The 23,491-nt window shown below is 34.4% G+C and overlaps 4 protein-coding genes across 10 annotated transcripts; all 4 read right to left on the bottom strand.

The window, feature by feature from the left end:
* Window positions 1–386: 386 nt before the first annotated feature.
* Window positions 387–18,594, bottom strand: LOC125056959 (rho guanine nucleotide exchange factor 7). Of its 6 annotated transcripts, XM_047660340.1 has the most exons (11): window positions 18,355–18,562; window positions 17,877–18,090; window positions 17,439–17,601; window positions 17,037–17,255; window positions 16,502–16,700; window positions 15,915–16,136; window positions 15,164–15,376; window positions 11,759–12,011; window positions 10,250–10,450; window positions 8,574–8,645; window positions 387–685 (listed from the first exon to the last, which is right to left on the bottom strand). In XM_047660340.1, exons 2-11 carry the CDS (start codon window positions 18,058–18,060, stop codon window positions 432–434), a joined length of 1,980 nt encoding a protein of 659 aa, XP_047516296.1. In that variant the 5' UTR covers window positions 18,061–18,090; window positions 18,355–18,562; the 3' UTR covers window positions 387–431. The 6 variants fall into 6 exon arrangements, with proteins under 6 accessions (XP_047516296.1, XP_047516297.1, XP_047516295.1 ...); XM_047660341.1 differs by lacking the exon at window positions 8,574–8,645 and having other exon boundaries at window positions 18,355–18,560; XM_047660339.1 differs by lacking the exons at window positions 387–685; window positions 8,574–8,645 and adding an exon at window positions 6,840–8,078 and having other exon boundaries at window positions 18,355–18,565.
* A 2,605-nt stretch (window positions 18,595–21,199) lies between these two features.
* LOC125056699 (ankyrin repeat domain-containing protein 39) lies at window positions 21,200–22,089 on the bottom strand. The gene is made up of 3 exons (XM_047659965.1): window positions 21,948–22,089; window positions 21,651–21,872; window positions 21,200–21,527 (listed from the first exon to the last, which is right to left on the bottom strand). Exons 1-3 carry the CDS (start codon window positions 22,051–22,053, stop codon window positions 21,331–21,333), a joined length of 525 nt encoding a protein of 174 aa, XP_047515921.1. The 5' UTR covers window positions 22,054–22,089; the 3' UTR covers window positions 21,200–21,330.
* Window positions 22,090–22,099: 10 nt separating this feature from the next.
* Window positions 22,100–22,408, bottom strand: LOC125056701. Its single transcript, XM_047659968.1, has one exon. It carries the CDS (start codon window positions 22,406–22,408, stop codon window positions 22,100–22,102), a length of 309 nt encoding a protein of 102 aa, XP_047515924.1.
* A 5-nt stretch (window positions 22,409–22,413) lies between these two features.
* Window positions 22,414–23,205, bottom strand: LOC125056700. 2 transcript variants are annotated; one of them, XM_047659967.1, is made up of 4 exons: window positions 23,187–23,205; window positions 22,932–23,038; window positions 22,681–22,784; window positions 22,414–22,602 (listed from the first exon to the last, which is right to left on the bottom strand). In XM_047659967.1, the coding sequence occupies exons 2-4, from the start codon at window positions 23,011–23,013 to the stop codon at window positions 22,414–22,416; spliced, it is 375 nt and encodes a 124-aa protein (XP_047515923.1). In that variant the 5' UTR covers window positions 23,014–23,038; window positions 23,187–23,205. The 2 variants fall into 2 exon arrangements, with proteins under 2 accessions (XP_047515923.1, XP_047515922.1); XM_047659966.1 differs by lacking the exon at window positions 23,187–23,205 and having other exon boundaries at window positions 22,932–23,145.
* Between the last annotated feature and the right edge of the window lie 286 nt (window positions 23,206–23,491).

Genomic DNA, 23,491 nt, shown 5'->3' with positions numbered 1-23,491 from the left:
GAAGATTTTTGTTGCCTTACCGGCCTATCGTTTGTTATAAATACATAGATACTTGGATGCCATGCACTGACCTAAAGGAAATCGGAGGCATTTTTATCTCAAGCACGTTGCATTTACCCTTTGCCGAGGTACCGTAGTACATACATAGCACACGGCTGTCCGCCTCAATGAGCAGTCAGTGAATCGAGCCAGCCGCCAGAACCCGTGGTTAGAATAGTTTCACTTATATATTGGCCACTGCCACACTTTATAAATTGTTCAAAGATGGAAATAGCAAGTATGCGATTGCATTCAATGTGCTACCTCGATTTGAAACCGAGCTAATGTTATGGAACTGAACCATTCAATCCCTTTAAGTTCAATATAAGTTAAATGAAAAACGGTAAAATATTAAAAATACTGTATTTATTCTGGTATAAACTAAAATGCAGTCAACATTTACTTTCTTTTGCATCTTTTAATATGTTTTTCGATTGCAATGCGGCAATGGCGAGAGTTCTTTCTTGTTTTTCTTCGTTCAATTGTAACTGTAAGTTTTTGACATCCAATCTTAAAGTTTTTATTTCATTCTGTAATCTCATGACAATGGTCCACAAACTGGTGGCGTGATTGGACGAGGAGTGAATGGGCAGCGACGGAGAACGAACCAACGCCTCTATCGATACCGGAGACTCTTCGTCGCACTCTGAAAACATAATTGCACAATGATTAATATCAGAGGCGAGAAGCGGAACCGGAACATACGTCATTTGTCACAAGTTACCAACCTCGAGATACAGCAAGGCGGTTTAATCGTGTTCCCGTGCAATGTGCTTAATTTAATCGTGTCGCAATTAGCGGAAAGTTAATCTGAAGCTTGTGTAAATAAAAAAATATATACATTTGAATAAAATTTATTGATACTTATGTAACCTACAATTTGTTATAAAAATAAATATAAACAGCAGTATGTAACACACGGTAGATAGTAATACATTTCTCAGAGTAACAAATCACATATTCTAAGTATACATTGAGGTGGAGTTATATAATAAACAAGCTTTAATTAGAAGCACTAAAAAGCTCGGATAAGCGACCCTACTTAATAATAGCAAATTTAATACTGTTCGAATTTTAAATACATTTATCGACTAGAGAACAGTAACATTCTAGTCTAACACCATATATAAGATAAATATTGTTTACATTAAACACTCAAACTGTGCGAGGCAGAGAAATCGGAAAATGTAAAATTTAGGTTTAACGCTTGTACGGAAGAGGTATTAAAAAGTTACATTACGTTTCATGATAAATTGGCATCGATCCGAGCGGGTCAAAAGAAACGAGTAAAATTGCGTGGCGTCCCCGGATGTTGCTCCACGTTGATGACCACTAATTAATGTAAAAACCCGCTCGAAATATTTTTCTTGTACAATTTTTTATATATTTTAAAGAGCGATTGTTCTCTGTTCGCGTAATTTCGATGTTAAAGCACGAATATTTTGTAGTCGACTGTACCGGCAAACGTTTGTTTCGTTTCAAGTTAAAACCACATTTCGAACAAAGTTTGCTCAAGCAAGTCATGAGTAATTCTCAGCAATGTAGGTGCTCATTGATCAATGTTGGACTAAGGAGCTTACGAACAAAGCAAAACTTATGTTACCAAAATATTGAAAAATAGAACAAATATTACATAGAATTTAATATTATTCAAAATAATAAGATTGGCTATGCTGGACACACTCAAACATTGATAAAGAAAAAAAAGCCCATTAATTAGAATGCTAAATCCAAAACTCTTCGTTGAAAATAGGGACAAATGGGGTGACGGGTTGCCTTGGGCAGAGGGCAACCGAAATTGAAATGTAATTAAAACGCAATAACAAATTAGTTACGTGTAATAAATTTACAATCGACCATAATCGAAATTGTGTGAAATAGGATGTGCTATTAGCGGTAGACAACAAATCACATTTAGAATCGATAAATAACCATCTCAATATGAACACAAAGACGCGATGCGCAGCTGTTATCCCGTGTAGATTTATGATACAGTTACGACGTCATTAAAACATACATGAGAGCTATGAAAAACCACCTCTATACAGTATACCCACATCAATACTAAAAGCGGTTATATTGGAATATGTAGGTATTATAAAGAGGTAAAGTTTGAAAGGTAATCTCTGAGTCTAATGAAACGATGTTTTTGTCGTTTTTTTTACCTATAAAACGCCACGTTATTTGTGAGTGACATAAGCTATATATTAACCCGATTATAAAAAAATGGCCAACCGAAAACGTTTATTTTTATTATTTATTCACACTTTGTTGCATTATAATATAAAAATTTAACATAATTAAATGTAAAGGCAACTGGCGGCCTTATCGCTTTCGAGCGATCTCTTCCAGGCAACCACTGTGAGAAAAGGAAAAAAATGTATTAAATTAGATAAGGTAGGCTAGAAGTGCAAAAATCCATATAACGAACGCTGCCTTAAAGCTTCCTACGGAAACGTTGCAGAGCCTACAAAAGAGTCGTCCACCACGCCCATCTGTCTATATGTTTGGTATAAACTCAAAAACTACTTTGGTTTGGTGGTTTTCACCAGTATCTAGAATGATTCATGAGGATGGTTTAGGTATGTAATTTTTCAGCGAAATCAGGGCGTGTCGCTAGTGTTTTATAAAAGACGTAGTTTTGAATCTAATCTACGGCAGTGTAATATAAAGAAAATGTATTATAAACGGTTCATTTATCGTATGTTTCATGTTTGAAGTCACAGCTCAAAGAGGAATTATCAGACATTGATCTGCCAGTTTAATAGTAGATTTATTACCTATTCAAAAATTAATTTAATTTCATTATTTATTATAATTAATTCTCCATATACATAATAAATATAACTCAGAAGTCACAAACTACTGAAATTTTGCCACATCAGGCATGGCATACATACGTGTTTGTTAATAAATTTATTAGTTTATTATACAACACAGTAAATTTGTTTTCACGTTTACAAGTCTTCAGTTATGAGAGATTATGTCAGCAGTTGTTAATAAAAAATCAATTTAAACACAAGTTGAATCCGAAGCCAGCCAAGTATGAAAACAATAGGATGGCGGGCGAATTTTAGCTACGTGAGTTAAAGTACGGATTTTAAAGCGGCCTATTTCTGGGAAAACTAAAAGCAAAACAAATTAAAACAGTCAGGAAGAAATATTAAAGTTAAAGTGTGCCAAGCCTATTGGTGTTTGCGAGGAAATAAGGTAAGTGAGATAATGCGTATTCAGTATTAAGGCTGTGGTACACTTGGGATTTTTTTATTATTCTTTTATTTATGGGTCTGTTACATCTCCCTAATGCATCCTATATTGCTGACATACCTTAAGTCCTATCCTCGTCATCATTTCTTACCATGAATAAACAACCTCTCATTTCCCATCAAGTCAGTCGATTTCCTAACTCTCATCCGAACAGTCGCGCTCGTATTTTATACTATTTCATGTTTTATACTACTTCCTTATTATTTTAAGTTAATATACTTGTAATTAAAATCATTAAATCTTTTTTTAAAAAGATTCTATTATTGTTCCGTGTAACAGGTCGCTAAATACCCATATGTAAAATACTCCGTGTCCCTTTTGGCGATTTCATATGCCTAAGTAGGTTTCTAAATAGTCCTTACAAGTTTGGCGTAGATTAAAAAAAAATAGTTAACGAGTTCACCCGTAAAGTCAAGTTTTCTTGATATTTTTTTGAAATAGACAATACATATGTGATCCAGCCATCAGCCATTGTTACCATGGTTACGATGTTTTTTTAAATGTGTAAATTGACAACTGTAGTAAGTATATTGCATAAAACCATTGTAACACAAAACACCACAAATTTTTGCGGGTAGCGTACACGTTGACGAATCGTATCCATAAATTTAATATTTAAAATAAATATAAACGGGAAACCATTATTTTTGGAATTCGGTGTTAGTTAGCTAAACTAAACTAAGTAAACACGTTACAAGTATATATTATTCATAAAACTTAAATCAGCCTCATAACTGACTTAACTCCTTAGAAAAGAGATAGAGAGAGACAAGTCAATTTATTCTATCATATAAGACTTCATTAATATTATACAAGAGTTTATCGTCTAAATCCCGAAAGGAAAAGTATTTTTACGGTAGCATTTACGTCGATATCAAAATATAAAATCAATTTCAGACTGTACTTTAAAACTGTCGATAACACGAACGTATTATATCTAAATATACACCGCTAAATCATTCATACGAGTTCACGAATGATTGACGGGTTTTGTAAACAATTTTCGACCACTGAAACAAATTTATAATAGTCGTTTAAATTTTTGCCAATTCAGTGTTTAAAAGTGTAGCGTGGTTCTTCTTCTTCAGATGCAACTTCTTTAACTTAACAACTTTAATTGGTTCTCTTTCTGGGTATCTTGCGCTAGTCTAAAAAGCTCTATTACCGTACGTTCCGCAACCACGTGGTGGCGTGGTTAAGTTTATGAAGTTAAGAAACCAATTGTTATTCATAAAATTGGTTTCGTTTCTTAAATACCAAAAAAACATACATTATGAAAAACATCGATTACACTTTGAACTTTATGTAACCTTTGTGGGGAAGGTTTGTATTTCCAGTTAATTATAACACAGAAATACTTTACGAAGAATATGTATTCATCTGGCGTGACCCCGCAGGCATATATACCTAATGAAAAAAAAATCTTCTGTTGTCTCGAACAAAAATTGTTAGCTACGTGAAACTAAGCTTTAGTGTCGCACTCTCCTGTTCAATATTAAACATATGCACGTCGCGGCAGTCGGCGATTATGCAGCGAGCGTAAACTGAATACTTAGCTTTATTAGCGCTGTCAATTCTATTACTCCGCTAAAGCCTTCGCCTTTAATAACACAATTTGTACAAGGCTGTATCCCTACGTATAAGCAACATTTATAGAAAACTCTCTTCTATTATAATTGAACGAAATTCTAAATCAAATTAGATTCGGAATACAATGTAATGGAGATAAAGGTTCATCTAAGCACGTGGCTCACCCAAAAGCGAATTTGTATGGAAATGGTCACGTGACGAAGTGTCAGTGTCTTTCCTATAAAACAGTGTCTCAGACCCCTGGAGGATTTTCAGTGACGCAACAATTGTTTCGGGCACAAAAGACACCGTAATTATAGCTAGCAAAAAATATTTAATAAAATTGAAGCAAATGTGTGGGATAGTTGACTCATAAGGTTAGATTCAAATCTCTTGTATGTCAAGACTATTTTATTTTAACTTTTTTTTTATAGAACAGGGGGCGAGGGAGAGGGGCGGCGGTATGATGTTAAGTGATACCGCCGCCCATGGACACTCTCAATACCAGAGGGCTCGCGAGTGCGTTGCCAGCCTTTTAAGAATTGGTAATGGTAAAAAATAACATGCGGGAGTCATTTCGTCGCTGTAGAACGATAACCTCGTATGTCCAGAGAACCAAACATTACAGGAAACGAAAAAATGTTTCATTTCGTCAATGTTCGTTAAAATATTATTGTGTTTTTGTCCATAGTTTTAGATGGTAAAAAAAGACTTATTTATTAATAACATAAATAAGTCCTCACTTCATGATTATACCAGTTAAACGACATTATAGTCTAAGAATAAAAAAATAATGTTTTTTTGACATACGAGGTTGTCATCGACGATTTGGAGTTTGTACTGTCTTGTTTCAGAATCTCATCCTTCAACCACAGGAATCACGAGTCTAAAATCTACTATCCAGTGCAAATAAAACAAAATCGCTCTTTATATAGGTCGGTTATCGAAAGCTGGCGGGTTCACAGTACTCACACTAATGCAATTTCACATACAGTATGTTTCAAAATATGTTTTTTTTGCCATGCTATACATTTTAGTCCACTCATTCACGACGGACAGTCTATTCATGATGTATTTATGATTGTATATCAGTTTGACATCACGTCTCGCGCTTATTCACAGACACTACACAAGCACAAAGTGTAAATATGTTGAAGCCGCCAGCTTTAGTTAACATACCTATACGTGTTCAGTAATATTTGAACAAGTACCGTTCTAATAGCAAAATATTTTCTTTATACAACACTGTCATTATTCAAGGTCTAGAGACCATTATAGCGATATTGATTATACATGAATTGGGTATGAAGGGATCTTGAAACTTCCGGTTTATACGATTTCAATACGTTTCCGGTATACGATCGAACGTCGACGCAGAAATGTGTCCATCCAAAGGTTAACTGATAATTCAATGCCTATTAAGTCATACATACAGCGAAAGCAAACGCGTCTTAAGCGGAAAAGCATAATTTTTAAAATAATAGTTTAAATAACCTAAAAAACACGCTTTTAAAGCACATCAAACTAAAAAGTGAAAAATAATTCCTAATGTAGGCTGAAAATGGTAATGAACAAAAAATACTGGTATTATTGTGAAAAAGCGTGGGGGGGCGCTCTGTGCCATATTTTTCGTCTATCGAGAACAAAAAAGTGTTTTTTAGTTTTTTTTAACTATTATTTATTTTTTAGTTAAATTTTTTTTTATTTTTTTCATTTTTTTTCGGACTATTGCATTGTCATCGATCTTTGACAGGTGCGCAAAGTTTGAATTAAATCTGTCCGTTAAAAGTGGGTCAAAATCGAGTCCGAAGGAGTCGGTTACATACATACATACATACAGGTGAAGCTAATATAAAGCGTGTAAAAAGACAAAGCTTTTGCCCGCTTGCATCAAGCTTTTTACTTCTTCAACAATAATAATCGTTATATTTCATTAAACTTACATAAAATGAATTATAAACCTCTTCAGGAATCATTCTTTCTATTGGTGAACCGTACAAAATTTCTTTTGGTTGTGTTTATCGCGTAAAGAGTGACGCGACCTTCGTTTTATAATATGCTTATTATAAAGGGAACTTGTTTACTGTATTTTAACTATAAATGTGTCTCCGAAGGTACAATGTGTTGCGAATTATCATATCATTTTCAAATCAGTAGCGTAATTATTGATTTATACTGCTCTTCATTACTAATGTCCATACAAATACAGTTTTCGATATGGGTCATAATAGATAGATGCAAACAAAAAAATATGATAAGGTAATTTAAAAAAATAATATACTGTAGTCGTAGATATTTTTCGTCATGACTGGAGTGTTTGTCTTCCATTACTATAAATTTCAACAAAAATTTAATACATTTTCTGACTGCCTCGCTAAGTTAAAGTGTAACAATACCAACCATAATATATCATAATTATTCAAAGTAAAATATAAAATTTCATACTAATTAGTTAAAAACACATGCATATTATTCAATATAATCTCAAGTCTTTCAACATAATGGAACTTTACGTGCAATAGGGTTTCTATTAACAATAAATATCGTACATATAATAATATCAATGCACCAAATCTTAACAATAAACTATAATACATGCACTACAGAATCGGTAAAAATCTATGTTCACATAGATAACGCTTCGGAAGTCAATAATGGCACTTGAAAGGAATCATGCGCACATCGCACAAATGCACATCGAGATGAAGATGGTTAATAAATGAGAAGCCTTCGCGATCACGCACTCGTGGGAGAATGTTAGTGATGAGTCAAAGCGAGACTTCGAGAAAATCACTGTCAGTCAAAGTGATGCGATTTAGTGAGTTGTTTGACAAAGGTGCCGCAACACCAGGTAGAGGAACGAGCGGAAGAACGCGGAGCGGAGAGCGGGCGCGGCGGCGGGACGTGAGGCCGCGCCAGGCTTGGTTGGGATCCGCTACGCGCCGCTCGCAATCTATCCCAATCCCCAGAACACTCCCACAGATTCGGGTTGGACCTGTTCATCTCAAGACGCCGGTCCAGCAGCCATCTCGTCTCACCCCCGTACCCGTCGGCCGCAGACGAGCTCTTGTTCCGCTTTACCTTAGTCCCCTTCCGGCCGGTGTATTCCGGCGTCCCACTCCTCCCGACCGACAGTTTATAATGGGGTTTGTTAGTGTGTGCGTGATACTGTACTTTACCGAGAGGAAAGTGGCCGGACTCCACTGCAGGTGCAAAAGGCAGCCGCATGTAACAAAACATAAAGGTTGTACACCGACACGAGAAAGGATTAGCGTTAGTCCGTCTTTGTCAGTACCATCGAGGGTGTGAAAGAGAAGGCGCTAGAAATGGTGAGTTAGTATCTTGCATTGCCAATATAAATAACCATTTCCCACGACTATAGAACGTCCTCAAAAGACTACCACAGAGTTTATACTATCGTCAAAATTAACCTGAATAAATAATAATAATACTGCATTTCACGTAACTACAATGACTAGCTACTTTGTACTAAAATATACAGATCTACCAGATCTACCTCGAGTATAATGAGGTCTATCAATAAATAGAATATATTAGTAAGCTGTCATGCATTACATCTATATAAGTAGCTATAGTGTATTAAATATAATAAATCGAGTATTATTGAATATTAGGTGTCAGCCAAGGAAATAGAGATTTCAAGCATTCTGCAGTCAGACATTATTCTAATAACCAACTGATAATGCGGTTTCTTGACTTGGCATGTCTCCTTCGTGTCGACTCGAATAACTCCAGGGGTATATTGGGTACTGCGTAATAATAAGCTGGGTTAGTACCGGACCTTTTGCCTATAGCAGCCTTAGATGGTAATATAGTTAGTAATGTCATTTTTATTATTTCAATACTAATAAAACCATTTGTTATACGTTAATCGAGCTTCTACGTAGTGCGTAGTGCCAGGGGAAACATTACGATGGCAACCTTTTGAAAATTAAAATATTTTCTTTGTAAGCAGTCATTTTGAATTTCTCGATATGTCTTGTGAGATTCAAATTGAGACCTTACAGCTACAATTGAAGGTTCAAAGTGCTTTGTACTTTTGACTCCCGGCCACGTTGCATTTCACTCACTGTCACCTTGCGCTAGGCACTTTATTGCGTTAGTGGAAAAACTTAGACGTAATTTTTTTTTATTTTAAGAAAAACATATGTATATAGTGTATTCATATACTAGAAAAATCATTAACAGTCTCAATCTGTTACATTTTCTGTATGTTATGATAGCGATATGTGTATTACACGCATTTCGGTAGTAATGTTATTATTGTAAGGCGGTAAAAATTGACAACTGACACCGCATCTCATTTTTGACAGTTAACATAGAAGAAATTAATTATTGCCATAGCTCTAAACATTTATGATTAATAATAAATTATGTCACTAAACATTACGTCACGGTTGTTTTCTAACTTCAAAACTACAATAATGCTTACAAATCTGTCAAAGTTTAGTGTCAAAAATTTACAGTTTTTTGTTTAATTAGTGTTCAAAATTGCATCCTTAGCACAAACAACACGTACAATTTAACGTAATAGAATACAATTAATAAAATTTTGATATCGAAAACTTAAAACTGAAACCAGCACCTAGCGAGCTTGTTTGAAACTACGACATATAAACACATTAGCTCTCAATTAGTATTCGTATAAACTATTAGAGTCTGGCTAATGAAAGAAGATAACGAAAAAGCGCGGCGAATTAAAAAAAAAGTTTGATATATTTTGTGGATTAAACTTACTTGATACTTGATTTTATTTCATTATTTTTATACATTGATAGCAACTGTATTTCTATGAAATTAAATACTATACGTTTTTAGTATTTTACTAATTGATACATGACTAGCATTGCATGGAAAACTAAGTATATTTATTATAAAACTTTATTCGGAATAATATATATTCTATCTAAACAAACAAAGTTTAGCCTATTATACCTGTTAACTATTCGGAAAAAATATATAATATAAATAAAAATGAGTATTTGCATGAAGTATCACGACAATAAATCATACTAACCTAAGAAATTCAATGACATTCTGTGTTGCCATCCGAAAGTTTTCAAATAATTCAATTATCTTCTTTCATTAGCCAGACTCTAGTATGGACATCGACAACCAACAATCCCAAATCTATAAATGACGATTCTATCAAAAAGGTTTGTGCGAAGGGTACTGCATCTCAACAATTCACAAAGTAGTAAATGCTTTCCGTTAATCCGTATGAAAAATTTATTTACTAATTTAGTTCGGCACGGGATAAGAAATGGTACAAGATTCATAAAAAATATCACGTAGACGCTAGCCTGTATTAGCGATTTCTATGTTATTAAACCCTATAGTTCGATAAACTTACCGGAGCTAACAGCATTTCTGCAGCGTGCTGAGGTGCAATAAGCCTCAATGACCTTCAGAATAAGGGCGTCTTCCTCATACGAGTTCGACTTTCTTTGATGAGGGGCGTAAGGGTGTGTTGGGCCAATATTTTCGTCCGAACCCACTGAGAACGACTGCGGCCGCAGGGGCGGCGCCGGTCGTAAGCATGTTATACTCCAACCTATTGAAAAAACATTTATTTAGACTACATGTAGTAGTGCACAGCGGAGTGTGTTTCTAAACCTTAGATGGAGAAATGTAAGGAAATCAAGTATGTATACCCAATCATCGTGACAATATCGCGGCTTACTTTTACATAGCTTGTGTGTATGCAATGTGTCGAAAAACCAAACAAAACGTCGGATTTCGTTTTTTGGAGCCTAGGGAACAGTCAGAAAAGGCAGCTACCGGAGCCCATTGACACCCATGTTAGTGGGTGCGTTGCCGGCCTATTAGTGAAGAGTACGCTTAGCAATAGGATGCTTAAAATCTGTTTAAAATGAAAGCAGCATTTTCTAGTTAAACATAAAACCTCTCAGACACAATAAAACGTAAAATGTTTATGATTTCCAACGTTCTAATATCGTTCGGACGCCGCTCAAACATATGGCGAACACCTTGAACTGTCGTCTGCCTATTTATAGACCCACCGAATCATTATTTCCTATTTGCTTATAATCCTTATCGGCCTACATTTCAGGTCCGAACTCTTATTCTCTACCAGTCGTAATGCCGTAGTCGTAGATTTTCCTATAGATTTATGTATCTGTTGCCTTTTTTTCCTTAATAAACAATATCTGTCTGTTTCCTCACGATGTTTTCCTTCTTCGTTGGTGCGAGTATTAAATGCGAATGACATCATTTGATGCGCAACCGTGTTTCGAACACACTACCACAGGATCACACGCTCACAATGTTCTCAGAAAAATCCACAGTTAACGAAAGTGACAGAACTTTACATACATAGCATCCATTTTAAATTTGATTGATATCTCTCTTCGCAAAACTTGGCTTGAATCTTTTAATTTCGCAAGAAATCTGACAAAATCGAGAAGGATCGAGGAGACAGTACACAATTATGATTTTTAATAATCTGTGTATGGATTATTGTAAAGGTTGTTTCCCAACGTCTTACTAATCAGAATGAAAATGGAAGTAAATACGTGTAACGACGCCGATTTTTTTTTTTCTAACTATAAATTTATTATGTATAGCTTAAACTAAATAATGTTCATTAACAGTCATAGTGTTCTAAAATGTTTTACCGAACTATGCAAGCACTGTGGAATTTTTGCATAGTTGGAAAAAGAGAACTTTCTAGATATAGACGATATTTGAAGCCATAATAATTTGATTCTGTTAAAAATAATCTTTACCGGTTAAAATGTACCAATTTTACAATCTTTGAATGCGTACAAATGAAGTGTCAACTAAACTGTGGTATGCACGAAACGAATAGGTCTATAATTACCAAAATTTATAAACATACCTTTATTGCTATAACTCGCGCCCGAATCTATGAAGTCCACAGATGAGTATTTCTTTCCGATTGGCACTTTAGATTTGGCAGGTGATTGGTCGAGCGAATCGCAGGAGTTAAGAAGCCAGCGGGCCGATTGATTTTTTTGCTTTGTCTTCGGCGTTTGAGTGTGCTGCGTGTAACTTTGATGATTATTAAATGAATGTGATCTTTTGTGGTTCGTTAGACCGGAGAGCTCGCTACTGCTGTCGCTCATGGCCATCTGGAAATGTCGGTCATATTAGACTTTGGCGGTTATATTATTATTTAGCACGGAACACAAGCATTATAGGTGTTCGGGAAATGCGCAAAAACAGTTTTTCTTGTCATGTGATATAAAAATATCCAAATAGCAATACTACGTTTGATAAACATCTCTTTTCTTATAGGAAACTCAAAACGTATTTTGCATTAACACGTTCAGGTAATCTATTTGTGATTTTTTGTAATTTCCATAGTATTTGTTATCTAAGCACTTTAGGCGTATTATTTGCTAGATTAACCATGGGCTCGCTTCCACATTTGCAAATTCACAAAAAAACGTATCAAGCCTATTCATGCATGGCCTATTTTGGTTGTTAGTTAATTATACTACTATGCAATGAGTTGTCCAGTTAGTATAATGAATAAACACAGGCAAGGATGATCGAGTAAAGCACTGCAGTACTGGGGCAACTCTAATGATATTATTAATCTAGTGGTTACAAATTTTATGACATATCTTCAAACAGATGGTACACAAACAGTATCACTTTACAAAAAAATGATCCTTGCCTGAGTCGGTGACCACGGTTATGGGTAATTTGGCTTTCATCCACCAATGAGCGTACAGATCTGAACGGTACACCATGAATCCTGAATCGGTTTGCGACAACTCTTTCTTTTTTAGTAAATCCTCGCTTCGTGACCTCGTCTTTGTGTTTTTTGATGATAAATCTGTTTTGTTCGTATCTTTAGAAAATGCATCGCGATTCCGGAATAAATCCCTACGGGACGGCCTCTCATCGCTACATTCATTGTGACTCTCTCTGTATATCCGCATATGGTAATGCAAGCTGGGCTTAGTGCGTTCTGTTATATTTAGCGTGCTCCACTGGCACGGTAATGGTTGACGAACGTTTTTAGGAACCTCAAAGTGTGTACTCGGTTTCCTATAAATACGAGGAGGAACATCCGGTTTCAGTTTTATTTCTGGAATATATCGCTCTATGTTTCTCCTTATAGACGTGCGTTTGATGTTAGATGAGGATAATGGCGGGTTGGCAGCGTATGTGGACACCAGCATCGTATTGGATATATCTTTTACGTCAAGGCTATTTTCAGAGGTGACACTTGTCACGCAAGACGTCCTGGCTGTGGAGCCGAATGGGGAAGTACACCTGCATTGATCCTCAAAAGTTGCAGCCTCTATATCGGAAATGGACATCTTGCGATTGTCCAATGTGTTTTGGGAATATTTTTGTAAGGTTGATTGTTTTTCTTGACAATCTGAGTCATTTCCTGTATTTCCCGAGCTGGTATAGTCATGCATATTTAGTTCAGGCGACGCTAGATTACAGCTTCCCGCGACACCTGAGTCAGAAGACCTGGGACTGGGGCATAGAGACCGGTTGCAGCACTCACATTTCTTTCGATTTTTCTGGTTATCGGACTGTGAGCTCATTCTTTGCAAATGTGGATCATTACTTTTCTTTTCCGTTTCCACCATAGACTTAGAAATGGATCTCCTCAGCTTTTTATCCGAATTTATCGAATGTTTTCGGAAAGGAATATCAGCATTGAGGGTCACATTTATAATTTTCACATCATCTTCTTCATTCCTAAACATAGGCGGCGGATCGATTATTATTGAATCCACAGGATTATCACGACTGTATTTAGGTGAAGGAGGATCTAACACCTTAAGAAGGTCTAACATAACAGTATCATAATCAAGTTTATATGGACAATAGTTTTCTTCACTTGATTTCCACAACTTGGGCATGTCATTTTTACTACTGCAGTTGGGAAAGCTTCGTCGAGTCGGCAGAAAATCTGTTTCTTCCGACCCCAAAGTATCAAATTGAGTATTTTGATCCATATTCACCAGGTCTTCACAGGCCATGTAGTCTCTTGCTTCAAAACTGGAGTTCTCAGCGCTATCGGAATATGGTCCAAAAGGTACATTTAAATTATTGTTACGTGACGATCTTTGCAAGCTGTTTTCCTCACATCGACTGTCGTACAAATTTCTGTTAGAATCAAAAATGTGTTTGGTACAATCACCTTTAACACTTGGTTGTGGCAAATCGAATTGCATGTCGGTTGACGTATCGAAATACTTGACATATCCAAAACTACTGTCCCAACTGCTGCAAGATGAGGAAATAGTCCGAGGTCCGATGCTGTCAATCGCATTTTGCCGTAACATTTTCGATGAACTATTAGCATCCGCATCAGTACTACCAGAGTGTGTAAAATTATCTGTGGCATCCGTTTCGTGTTCACTGTCATCGGAATCAGAGGCTTCAGTTTCGGCACCTACTGTACCGTCCGTTTCTATCTTAAGTTTAATTTGATTCTTGTGTCTTCTTTTAACAGGCAGCCCTGACAATTCGAATGCTTTTGCCCACGTTCTTTCGTGCAGAAGCTTACGCAGCATTTGTCTCGTAATGACTTTCTTTCTAACGAGTTTAGCGAAGTACTTTGTGAGAGAATAGTACGGTGAGGCAGAGGGATAAGTGGGTGGTGGCAAGGTCACGTGATAGAGACTGCGCCGGCTACTGTTGATGCTAGACAACGCCCCTTCTGAGGGAGATCGGGCCAGCTAGAGAAATTATAAAACAAATTGAAACTAAATATTAATTAAGTATTATTTATTCGAGTTAAGTTACGAAAACCATGTAATAATTAGACTTATATTAAGAACAGGGGGCAAACAAGCAGGAGGCTCACCGGATGTTAAGTGATACCGCCGCCCATGGACACTCTCAATGCCAGAGGGCTCGCGAGTGCGTTGCCGGCCTTATAAGAATTGGTACGCTCGTTTCTTGAAGGACCCTAAGTCGAATTGGTTTAGAAATACTTCAGTGGGCAGCTGGTTCCACATAGTGGTGGCAAAAGCTGCCTTAAAAAACGCTCATTTGTGGAACGACGGACGTCGAGGTGGTGATACAGGTGGAATTTCGTATTCTGCTTCGACGTCCGATGAAACTCAGCTGCAGGTATTAATCCGAACTCCTCTGAACACTCTCCATGGTATATCCGGTAGAAGATGTAGAGTATTGCAATGGTAATGTTTTTAAGTTTAAAAATATTTTATAGAATATAATTAAAACCTAGCAACACCAAAACTCCAAAGAGTCGCTATGAAACAAAGGTAAAAATTTGACTTACATGTGGCAACGAGTGTGGCTGGTTCGATTCATGTGTGGGGCTGTTAATATTCGAATGCTTTTGCAATAAGCTGACCCAATTGTCAGCTTCAGCTTTGGTCTGGCACACGGCTACTATTGTGTCTATCATTGGTCCACTAATTTCAAATGCATTTTTTCTTGAATCAGTATCATCAAGCTTACACACTGTGATACCAGTTAATGGAAGACATCCCTAGAAATTTATTTAAGTGAATACAGGAACTGAATTTCAATAGAGTGAGCAAGTCATACACATTTTTGCATTTGATTTAGTTATTTTGGTATGTGTCTTTACCATCTGCTGCAGCAGTGTATAACGTAAAGTGAAACATCTAATATACTATATGTCAGAATGTTTTTGTAATTTGTAAATAATGAACAAACCTTTTTAAAAATGAAACACGGCATTGTTATTGTCAAGTAAACGATTTTTATACAATTTTCAAAATTAAAATGAGTATGGCGGAGATTTTGTTTATCAAAGATACTGATAATAGTTTTTGTCAAAGAGATAAAAATTATCTTTTCATTTTGTCATCAACTTTGCATAACCTGTATTTAGCACAATAATATCACTGTTTATGCAGAACATAATATTTAATAGCCAAAAAAATAAAAAATAAAGGTGTTCGATGGTGGTTTATTTATTGATAATTTTGTCTATCCAACTACCCAAAAAGAAAAAAAAAGTATTATAAAGAATATACATAGTTGCTAAGTATTAAACAAACCTCATAGACGAAGGCAGATACCCTCTTGCTAACAGACAATAAGAGCAGGGCCGAGGGAAAGAGAACCAAATATCTGTCCTGGTGAGATGGACCAACTGCAACACTCCCCATGTGTAAAACATCCCCTAGAGATGCTAGCTCACCCCCCGGCCAGCCTCGGACTTCACCCGTTACTACTTGCAGTTCTAACTCTTTTTGTCGCCTTAATGCTGAACAACCACTCTGGAATAATTTCCAGTAAACCTTAAGATGTATTACCACAAGACTCTGATATATTACAATAACCGACCTATACTAATATTAGAAAACTGAGTTTGTATGAGATAATCACAGGAAGTACTGATCTAAGGTGAAATATTTTTTTGTTTGTACATTTTTAAAATTGTTCATAAAAATGTAAATCCAATACAAAAATATCATCTAACATCGGGATAGGATCGAATTAGTATATATAAAACTTCGATTCCCAACAAGTACGTAATAAGTTAAATTTAAAATTATACTCTTTTGAATAACCAATATTTTAAAATATTGCCTATGCCATATATTCAAAATGACATGTAATATTTCTAAATAGAAATACTCACAGCTATATCCTTGTACACAACGGAAGCCCTATGAGTATCCCCTCTATCAGGGTGTGCCTCATGAACATGCCTCGCTAACTCTTGTAACATTGCAGGGTACTTGCCCAAACGTCGGAATGGTTTTGATAGACCAGCTGTGAGGACAAGTACACCCGGGCATACCGCACCGTTATTTTCCATCCAAGTGTTCAATTCCTCTCTGTAATATTATTCTCATTATTTTACATAGCGTTCAAACATCCTATGAAACTGTAAGGATAAGCTATATAATGTATATAAGAATGATAATACGGATTTCCTAAACATATACAGAAACTGATATTACATTAAAGAATGTGAAGAACCTAGCATTTCTACTAAACTCACACTGTAATGTGGGGGATAAGCCGTGCTGTAATTTACGGTTATAATACATTTTATTGGGAAAATATTATTCAAACAACTACTATACATTTCAACCTATACACAAGTCTAAAGGTAAAAGATTCAGAGTTTAGTTCTAAGCCTAAACTTTAGAGAATAAGATTGAGCTTACTTATATTTATCAAGAATGCAAACAGCTTTAGGATGGCCTGCACAGTATGTTTGGTGGACTGATTTTATTTTAGGAGCCCATTGTAGAAATAGCCCTCCAACTCTTTGATCAGGTCCAGTTTTTGTTGCACATTCCTCTAACAATGATAGAAACTGTTCATGAGTTTGAAGCACTTCAACAATATTGCCGGTTAACTGCTTAAATTCATCTCTTGTGAGCCTAAAACAGGTTTTAAAATAAGAATCTATCAGTAAAATGTTAGTAGTTATAAAGTTATTGTGTTTAAGAAATTTCCTACGACCACTATAAGCTTTTTTATTGCCCAAATCTTAATTAAATTGTATTAGATACTCCACCATTTTATCATTGAAAGAAGTGATGACATTAAAAATTAGTACTCACATTTCACTTTTTTCTAATGGTTGTAAAAAGTTTGTAACCAGTCCTTGCATTTCTGCAACATGAGCCTTTTCCGAATCAATAATATCTTTAAGAACAACATTTCGAAATGCCTGGATTTCTGAAACTGCTCTTATAGGAGATGTAGTTAGGGATCCCGAGGCATCTATAGCAAAATATGTAACATTTTATTACTTCATAAACACACCTAGGTGTAATATTAGATATTTTAATTAAATGCAGACGGTACTGAGGTCATGATTTTAATATGAATTATAATACTTAGACATTTAAATTATTCATAATATACTTCTTTCACCACATTCATTTACTTATTTAAAACTCTAAATAATTTCACTTTAATGGTAAAAGATGGTAAAAGAAGCATCAAAGATGCTTTAACAGAACATCTCATATTATAATCTAATGGAGTGAACTTACCTTTGCATTCAGTAACATAATTGCTTGGAAACCATCCTGTTGTTTCACCTAATGTACCCTCCCACCATCCACCTTCTTCCTTTTGAGTAACAGTGATGATATCACCTTTTTTGAAGCATAACTCATCATTATTTTTGCCTTTGAATGAATAGATTGCCTTAACTAAGCAGTTTTCAGCAGACATTTTGTAGTAAATAAGATTGTTTCATGTTTCCTAAAATAAATATTTTTACACATTCGTTCTTTGCTTGATTTAAAGTAAAGGACACAAATCGCTTAGACCGTGCAGGTGATTTCAAATGCGTCACGAAGACGTATATCCGAAATCAAAATTGAGTTAATATTAACTCATTTATTCCTACATTAACCGCAAATTCACCACACCCGTAACACTTCTGAATGCTATACTTGAAGCCCTAAGACTTAGGTCGTTCTAGGAGAACTACATACTAAAGGTAAAGGCACTGAAAAAACTTACAATTGATATCTATTAATGGTCACTATGTGAATATATAAAAATATTTCACATAAAATATAATTGTTAAGGAAAGATTTCTGCGTACATTAAAGTATTAATTATATCCGCTTCACTCACGGTCTTCTAATTTCTAAAAATAAACATCAGAGACGTTTGTAGAAGCATCTTTTGACTTTTAGATCTTTCAATTTTCCAATGGCAAAACAACCGACAACGCTGACAATTTTGAATTTGACACTTACCAGTCCAGTCCCCAAAGGATTTTGAACGTAGGTCATCTGTAATTTCATTAGTATGTAGTGTATTCTTGTTTGCAGTAGATGGCAGTGATATAAAGTTAAAAAAAGAATTTTTGAGTTTTAACAATGTAGGAACTCTGTAGTTTTTACTGTCTTGGCTGATGGTGATGTCCTCATCATTCAGACATTCACATTTCAGTTAATAATCTAAATTAGCACGTGAAAAATAATGAGCTATATTTACAATTTATACATAATTTACCTACATTTATTTATTGTCTCTACCTTTTCTTAAATAATGTTATTAAAGCAGCAGTAATTTTAATTATCATTTCAACAAAGCTATATAGTTTCACATTATTTTCCTAATCCTAAAAACGATATGTATATTATTAATTATCATGGTTTTATTTTGAGATTTAATTGTCATTAAAATATTAAGTGTCGAAAATTAATACAAATTATTATTTTAATTTTTTTTCTTTGATAATAAAAACACGTGGCATTTAATTTCCAATCGTTATTTGAGATTTCAATAAATAATTTTGCATAAAATAAAAAATACTAATATTTCATAAATTCTCTTTACGAAATTTTAATTTTAAAAATATAATTTCTATTCTTAATATGGACCATCCATGTTTCCGCAGTCAGACCCCATTAAGTCCGTTGTGTATATTTATATATATCTACTACCCGACAAACGTTGTTTCGCCATGTATATTATTTCTAAGAAACATTTTTTTAGTTCAATAAAAATATCTACTATCACAAAAAAGGGGTTGATCGTATGTATTTATGTATCCTGTACCATAAAAAAATAAACCAAAAAATTTCTTAACATTTATGGGGATGCAAAATAGGTGTTGTCCGATTCGCAGACCTAACCGATATGCACACAACATTTCACGAAAATCGGTCGAGCCATTTCGGAGGAATTTAATTACAAACACCGGGACACGAGAATTTTATATGACGATTAGATTAAACTAACTTCGGTAGTTAGTTTCTAGTAAGGCCAACGTCATTGCACGCAATACAAGCGATCATTCTATCTCCTGCTCACTCTCATGCAATTATTTATCGATATAAACAAATGCATGTTAGGTAAATATTATGGGATCTACAATTTTTATATATTTCATTTGTTTCTCCTACCTTCAAATGAAAGATAAATTCGTATTAACTATTTTAGATTTATTAACCAGTGGTTGAGGTGAGGCATAGTCCACAAATACTAAGATACTAAGTTGTGAGTAAAATTTAGAAAGAATATCATCAGAAAAAACTATTCTAAGAAATTAAGGATATTTTTGTAATTATTTATAAATTGTGAACTTGTAAGTTTTTATTTAAAATCTCTACACATATGAAAAAGGTAACACAGAAATGGAGTAGAAAATACAATTATAACTACATTTACTGCATGTATTGAATAATACCGCGCTAATATCAGATTTTAATTCAATATAAATAATTTGAAATATAATTAAAAAGAAGTTGACTTGCTAACACCATCTTATCCAAGGTGACTCGCCTTAATACAATGAATAACTAACTAATGTATTTATTTATAAAAACCATATTGCCATATAAAGATTAGTTAAAAGAAAGTTACCTTCACTATAAATATATAATTAAAGTGAACATAATGCCAATTCTATTGCCTAGTTGCACTTCTTATTAAAATAAATACCCTATAATCTAATATCTTAACTATTATAGTTATTTATGTTCTATATCATTTTACAAATAGGATAATAAGATCAAACAAAAACCACATTCAGGGAACATAAATAAAAATTTACATAAAATACTTATGTATGAATTAATTTAATAACCTTTCTAATTAAGGTTTAGGTTTTTTCTTAGTATATTAATAGTATGTAGGTACCAATATATGTCAATAACACTTAATACTGGCCCATTAGATGTCACAAATAATATATAGAATTGATTGTTGAATGTAACATGTAATTTAAACCACAAATAGACAACATATAATATCCAACATCAAAGGACAATATTCTTATATTATAGAACTATAATTAAAAGAATGATATGTGAGTGGACCAGTTTCTTGTCTTCAAAAGAAAATAGTTTTTACTAATCACAAAATAGGGTGCTTAAATGTTAAAAATGCATGACACAATGAAATTACAGTTACATTTATTTTATATGCTAGATATTCATATTTTACTAATTGACTTAAAGTGAAAATGTGCAACATAATATATTGTGAGTACAATACACATTTAAAATTATATTCATAGTATAAGATACAATTATAGCAAATATGAGGTTGTAGTGTGTTAGGGAGCGTTCAAGTATTACGTAACGTATTTTGGGAAGGGGGGGGGGGGGGGTTCCTTTTGTCAAACGTTACGATGCGGGGCGGGGATTAAATTACGCGTTGTTAATACTTTTTTCGAATTACACCACATAATAGTAACTAAAGAGTCACTAGGTGGTCAAAAAACGTTTTACTATACTTGGGTACAGTACTGTACTTGGGTACTGAGAAACGTTACGGCGAGTTACATGGGGGGGGTTAATAATCTCCAAAAATTTCGTTACGTAATACTTGAACGCGCGAAAATTTTAATTGTAACTCAAAAAAAAAATACATGGACTTTAACTGGTAATCAGAAAAATATTAATATATGTAACAAACAGATATGATAAAATTGTACCTTATATTATCATGACTCTCAAGGGGACAAGTTTTAAATTATCATTATGTCTTATAATCTAAGGGCAATAAGCCTCTTTTGTCCTTTACATTTTGAAGGGTAGGATGTGTTTCAAGCAGCATATTAACTAAATCTTCTCGTTTATACTCGACAGCTTTATGCAGTATAGTTTTTCCATCGTCATCTATCAAATCAGTTTTAGCTCCAGACTCTATGAGAAATTTTACAGTTGACAGTTTGCCTGAAAAATAATGTACACTAAATAAACATGCACTGATTAATGATGGTTTAGCTGTGAAGCTCTTATGAAGCTGCAGATTCCGTATTCCATCTTTCACATTTAAAATGTTGTCTAGTAACCTACCAGTAGCTGCAGCTTTATGTAAAGGTGTAGCTTTTCCACTCTTTGTTTGAACATCAAGAATTGCTCCATATCCAAGAAGAAGCTTACAAATATCTAAATGACCATTTCTTGCTGCATAGTGCAAAGCAGTATAGCCAGCATTATCTGGTGCATTCACAGTTTCTGTAATGTTTCTACTTTTATTTATCAATTCTGTTATCCTATCCTTATCTCCAGAAAATGCTGAAAAAGTGCAGTTTAATGTGTAAAAAACGGAATGAGTTAAAATTTTATAAATTTTAATTATTTAAAATATACCTGCATTCCAAATTCCCCTCTCCCAATCCATTTCAGATAGAGTTTGACAAACTGATTTGTTAGCATTTGTTATATGACAATCATGATTACAGTGGCTGCCCTCCATTGGTGTTAAAAATTACTCATAAAATACAAATATTTAGTAACAATAATTATATATCTCTCTGAAGAGTCCAGATGATTTCTGCCTCACCAGTACTTGTCACCACTTTATATCCCAGCTGGCTGAGTGAATTAATCAATTCCAGAACATTGGTTTTCATAGCAACACCATTCACAACATTACCAGAACCTGGATATTTTTTTGTCAAAGCCTTAATTTCTTCTGAACCTAAACCAAACACAGAGCAATCATTTGCATGAATGGAACCTTTAACAGCAATGTATACTACTCCATCTTCAGACATTGGAATGTTTGGTAAATTGGTGCCTGATACATTTTGACTGCCTTTAGTATCCATATTTATTACACTTCGTCGTCCTTATTAGAATGATGAAAGTGCATAGCCTCTTTGCTAAAATTTGTGATGTTATCTTGCTCAACAATTATAGATGGTTCTGGCTCTGAAAATTCCTTTCTCATAGTCCACATATATTCATTATAGTCTTGCTTTACAGCAGTTGAACTTGAAGCCACTACTTTGTACCCTAATACCTAAAAATTTGCAGTATAAAAATGTTTGCAACATTGAACATTTTATTTAATGTTTACACAATTAAACAAAGCACTTACCTCTAAAGCACTGAGTATTACGCAAGGATGTTGTAAATAAACAATAGTGGAATTGTCGCTATATCCCCCACAAGCAAATCGTTTCAACTGATCTATATCTTCGGCTATAAAAACAAGTAAAGAGTGTTAAATAATTTAAACTCAAAACAAATTAGCACAGTTTCTACGCGTGAATACAAGGTTGATGATGCGTTTACAAGACTAAGTCTGACGACGTATGTATAATCAGATAACAGAATTTAAATAGGTACCTTTCAGGCCAGATACCAAAACACGCCAGGGATTTTTGTGGCCATACGAAGCTAAATTGCCTCTTATCAATATGTAGGGCATTGATTACGGATGACTTTTTATATTTCTGTGATGATTAAATACAAGTTTTAAAAAAAATCAATGAGAATGGTTTAATCTAATTAAAAAGGTAAGTTATTAAATTTATAGCTTTCTAACGCGTTAGATAATAAACTATTAATGATTATAAAAATACAGAATGCTTAATGACGAACCAAGATCGGCCGAGGTAGACAGTTGTTACTTGTTATAACTTATATGGTAACACAGTTGACAATCTGTCACTAAGTCAACAGGCTACACATGACAGGGACATAACCCATAACAGATTAGGTTAGGCCTAATCTATATGGTTATTTTTTGTTGTTAGCCGGTAACTGGCACGATGCTTTAGATCTTTTTAGATATAATTCTTTATTGTTTTTGTGTTTACAAAAGTAAAATCATATGCATATGGTCACATTCGAATTCAAAAAGATTAATTATTCGAATCTTTTTACCGAAAGATGTAATAAATTAA

The sequence above is a fragment of the Pieris napi genome, chromosome 15 (assembly GCF_905475465.1).
Source record: "Pieris napi chromosome 15, ilPieNapi1.2, whole genome shotgun sequence".
Taxonomy (NCBI): domain Eukaryota; kingdom Metazoa; phylum Arthropoda; class Insecta; order Lepidoptera; family Pieridae; genus Pieris; species Pieris napi.
The sequence above is the reverse complement of the archived record's forward strand: the minus strand, read 5'-3'. Positions and strand labels throughout refer to the sequence as shown.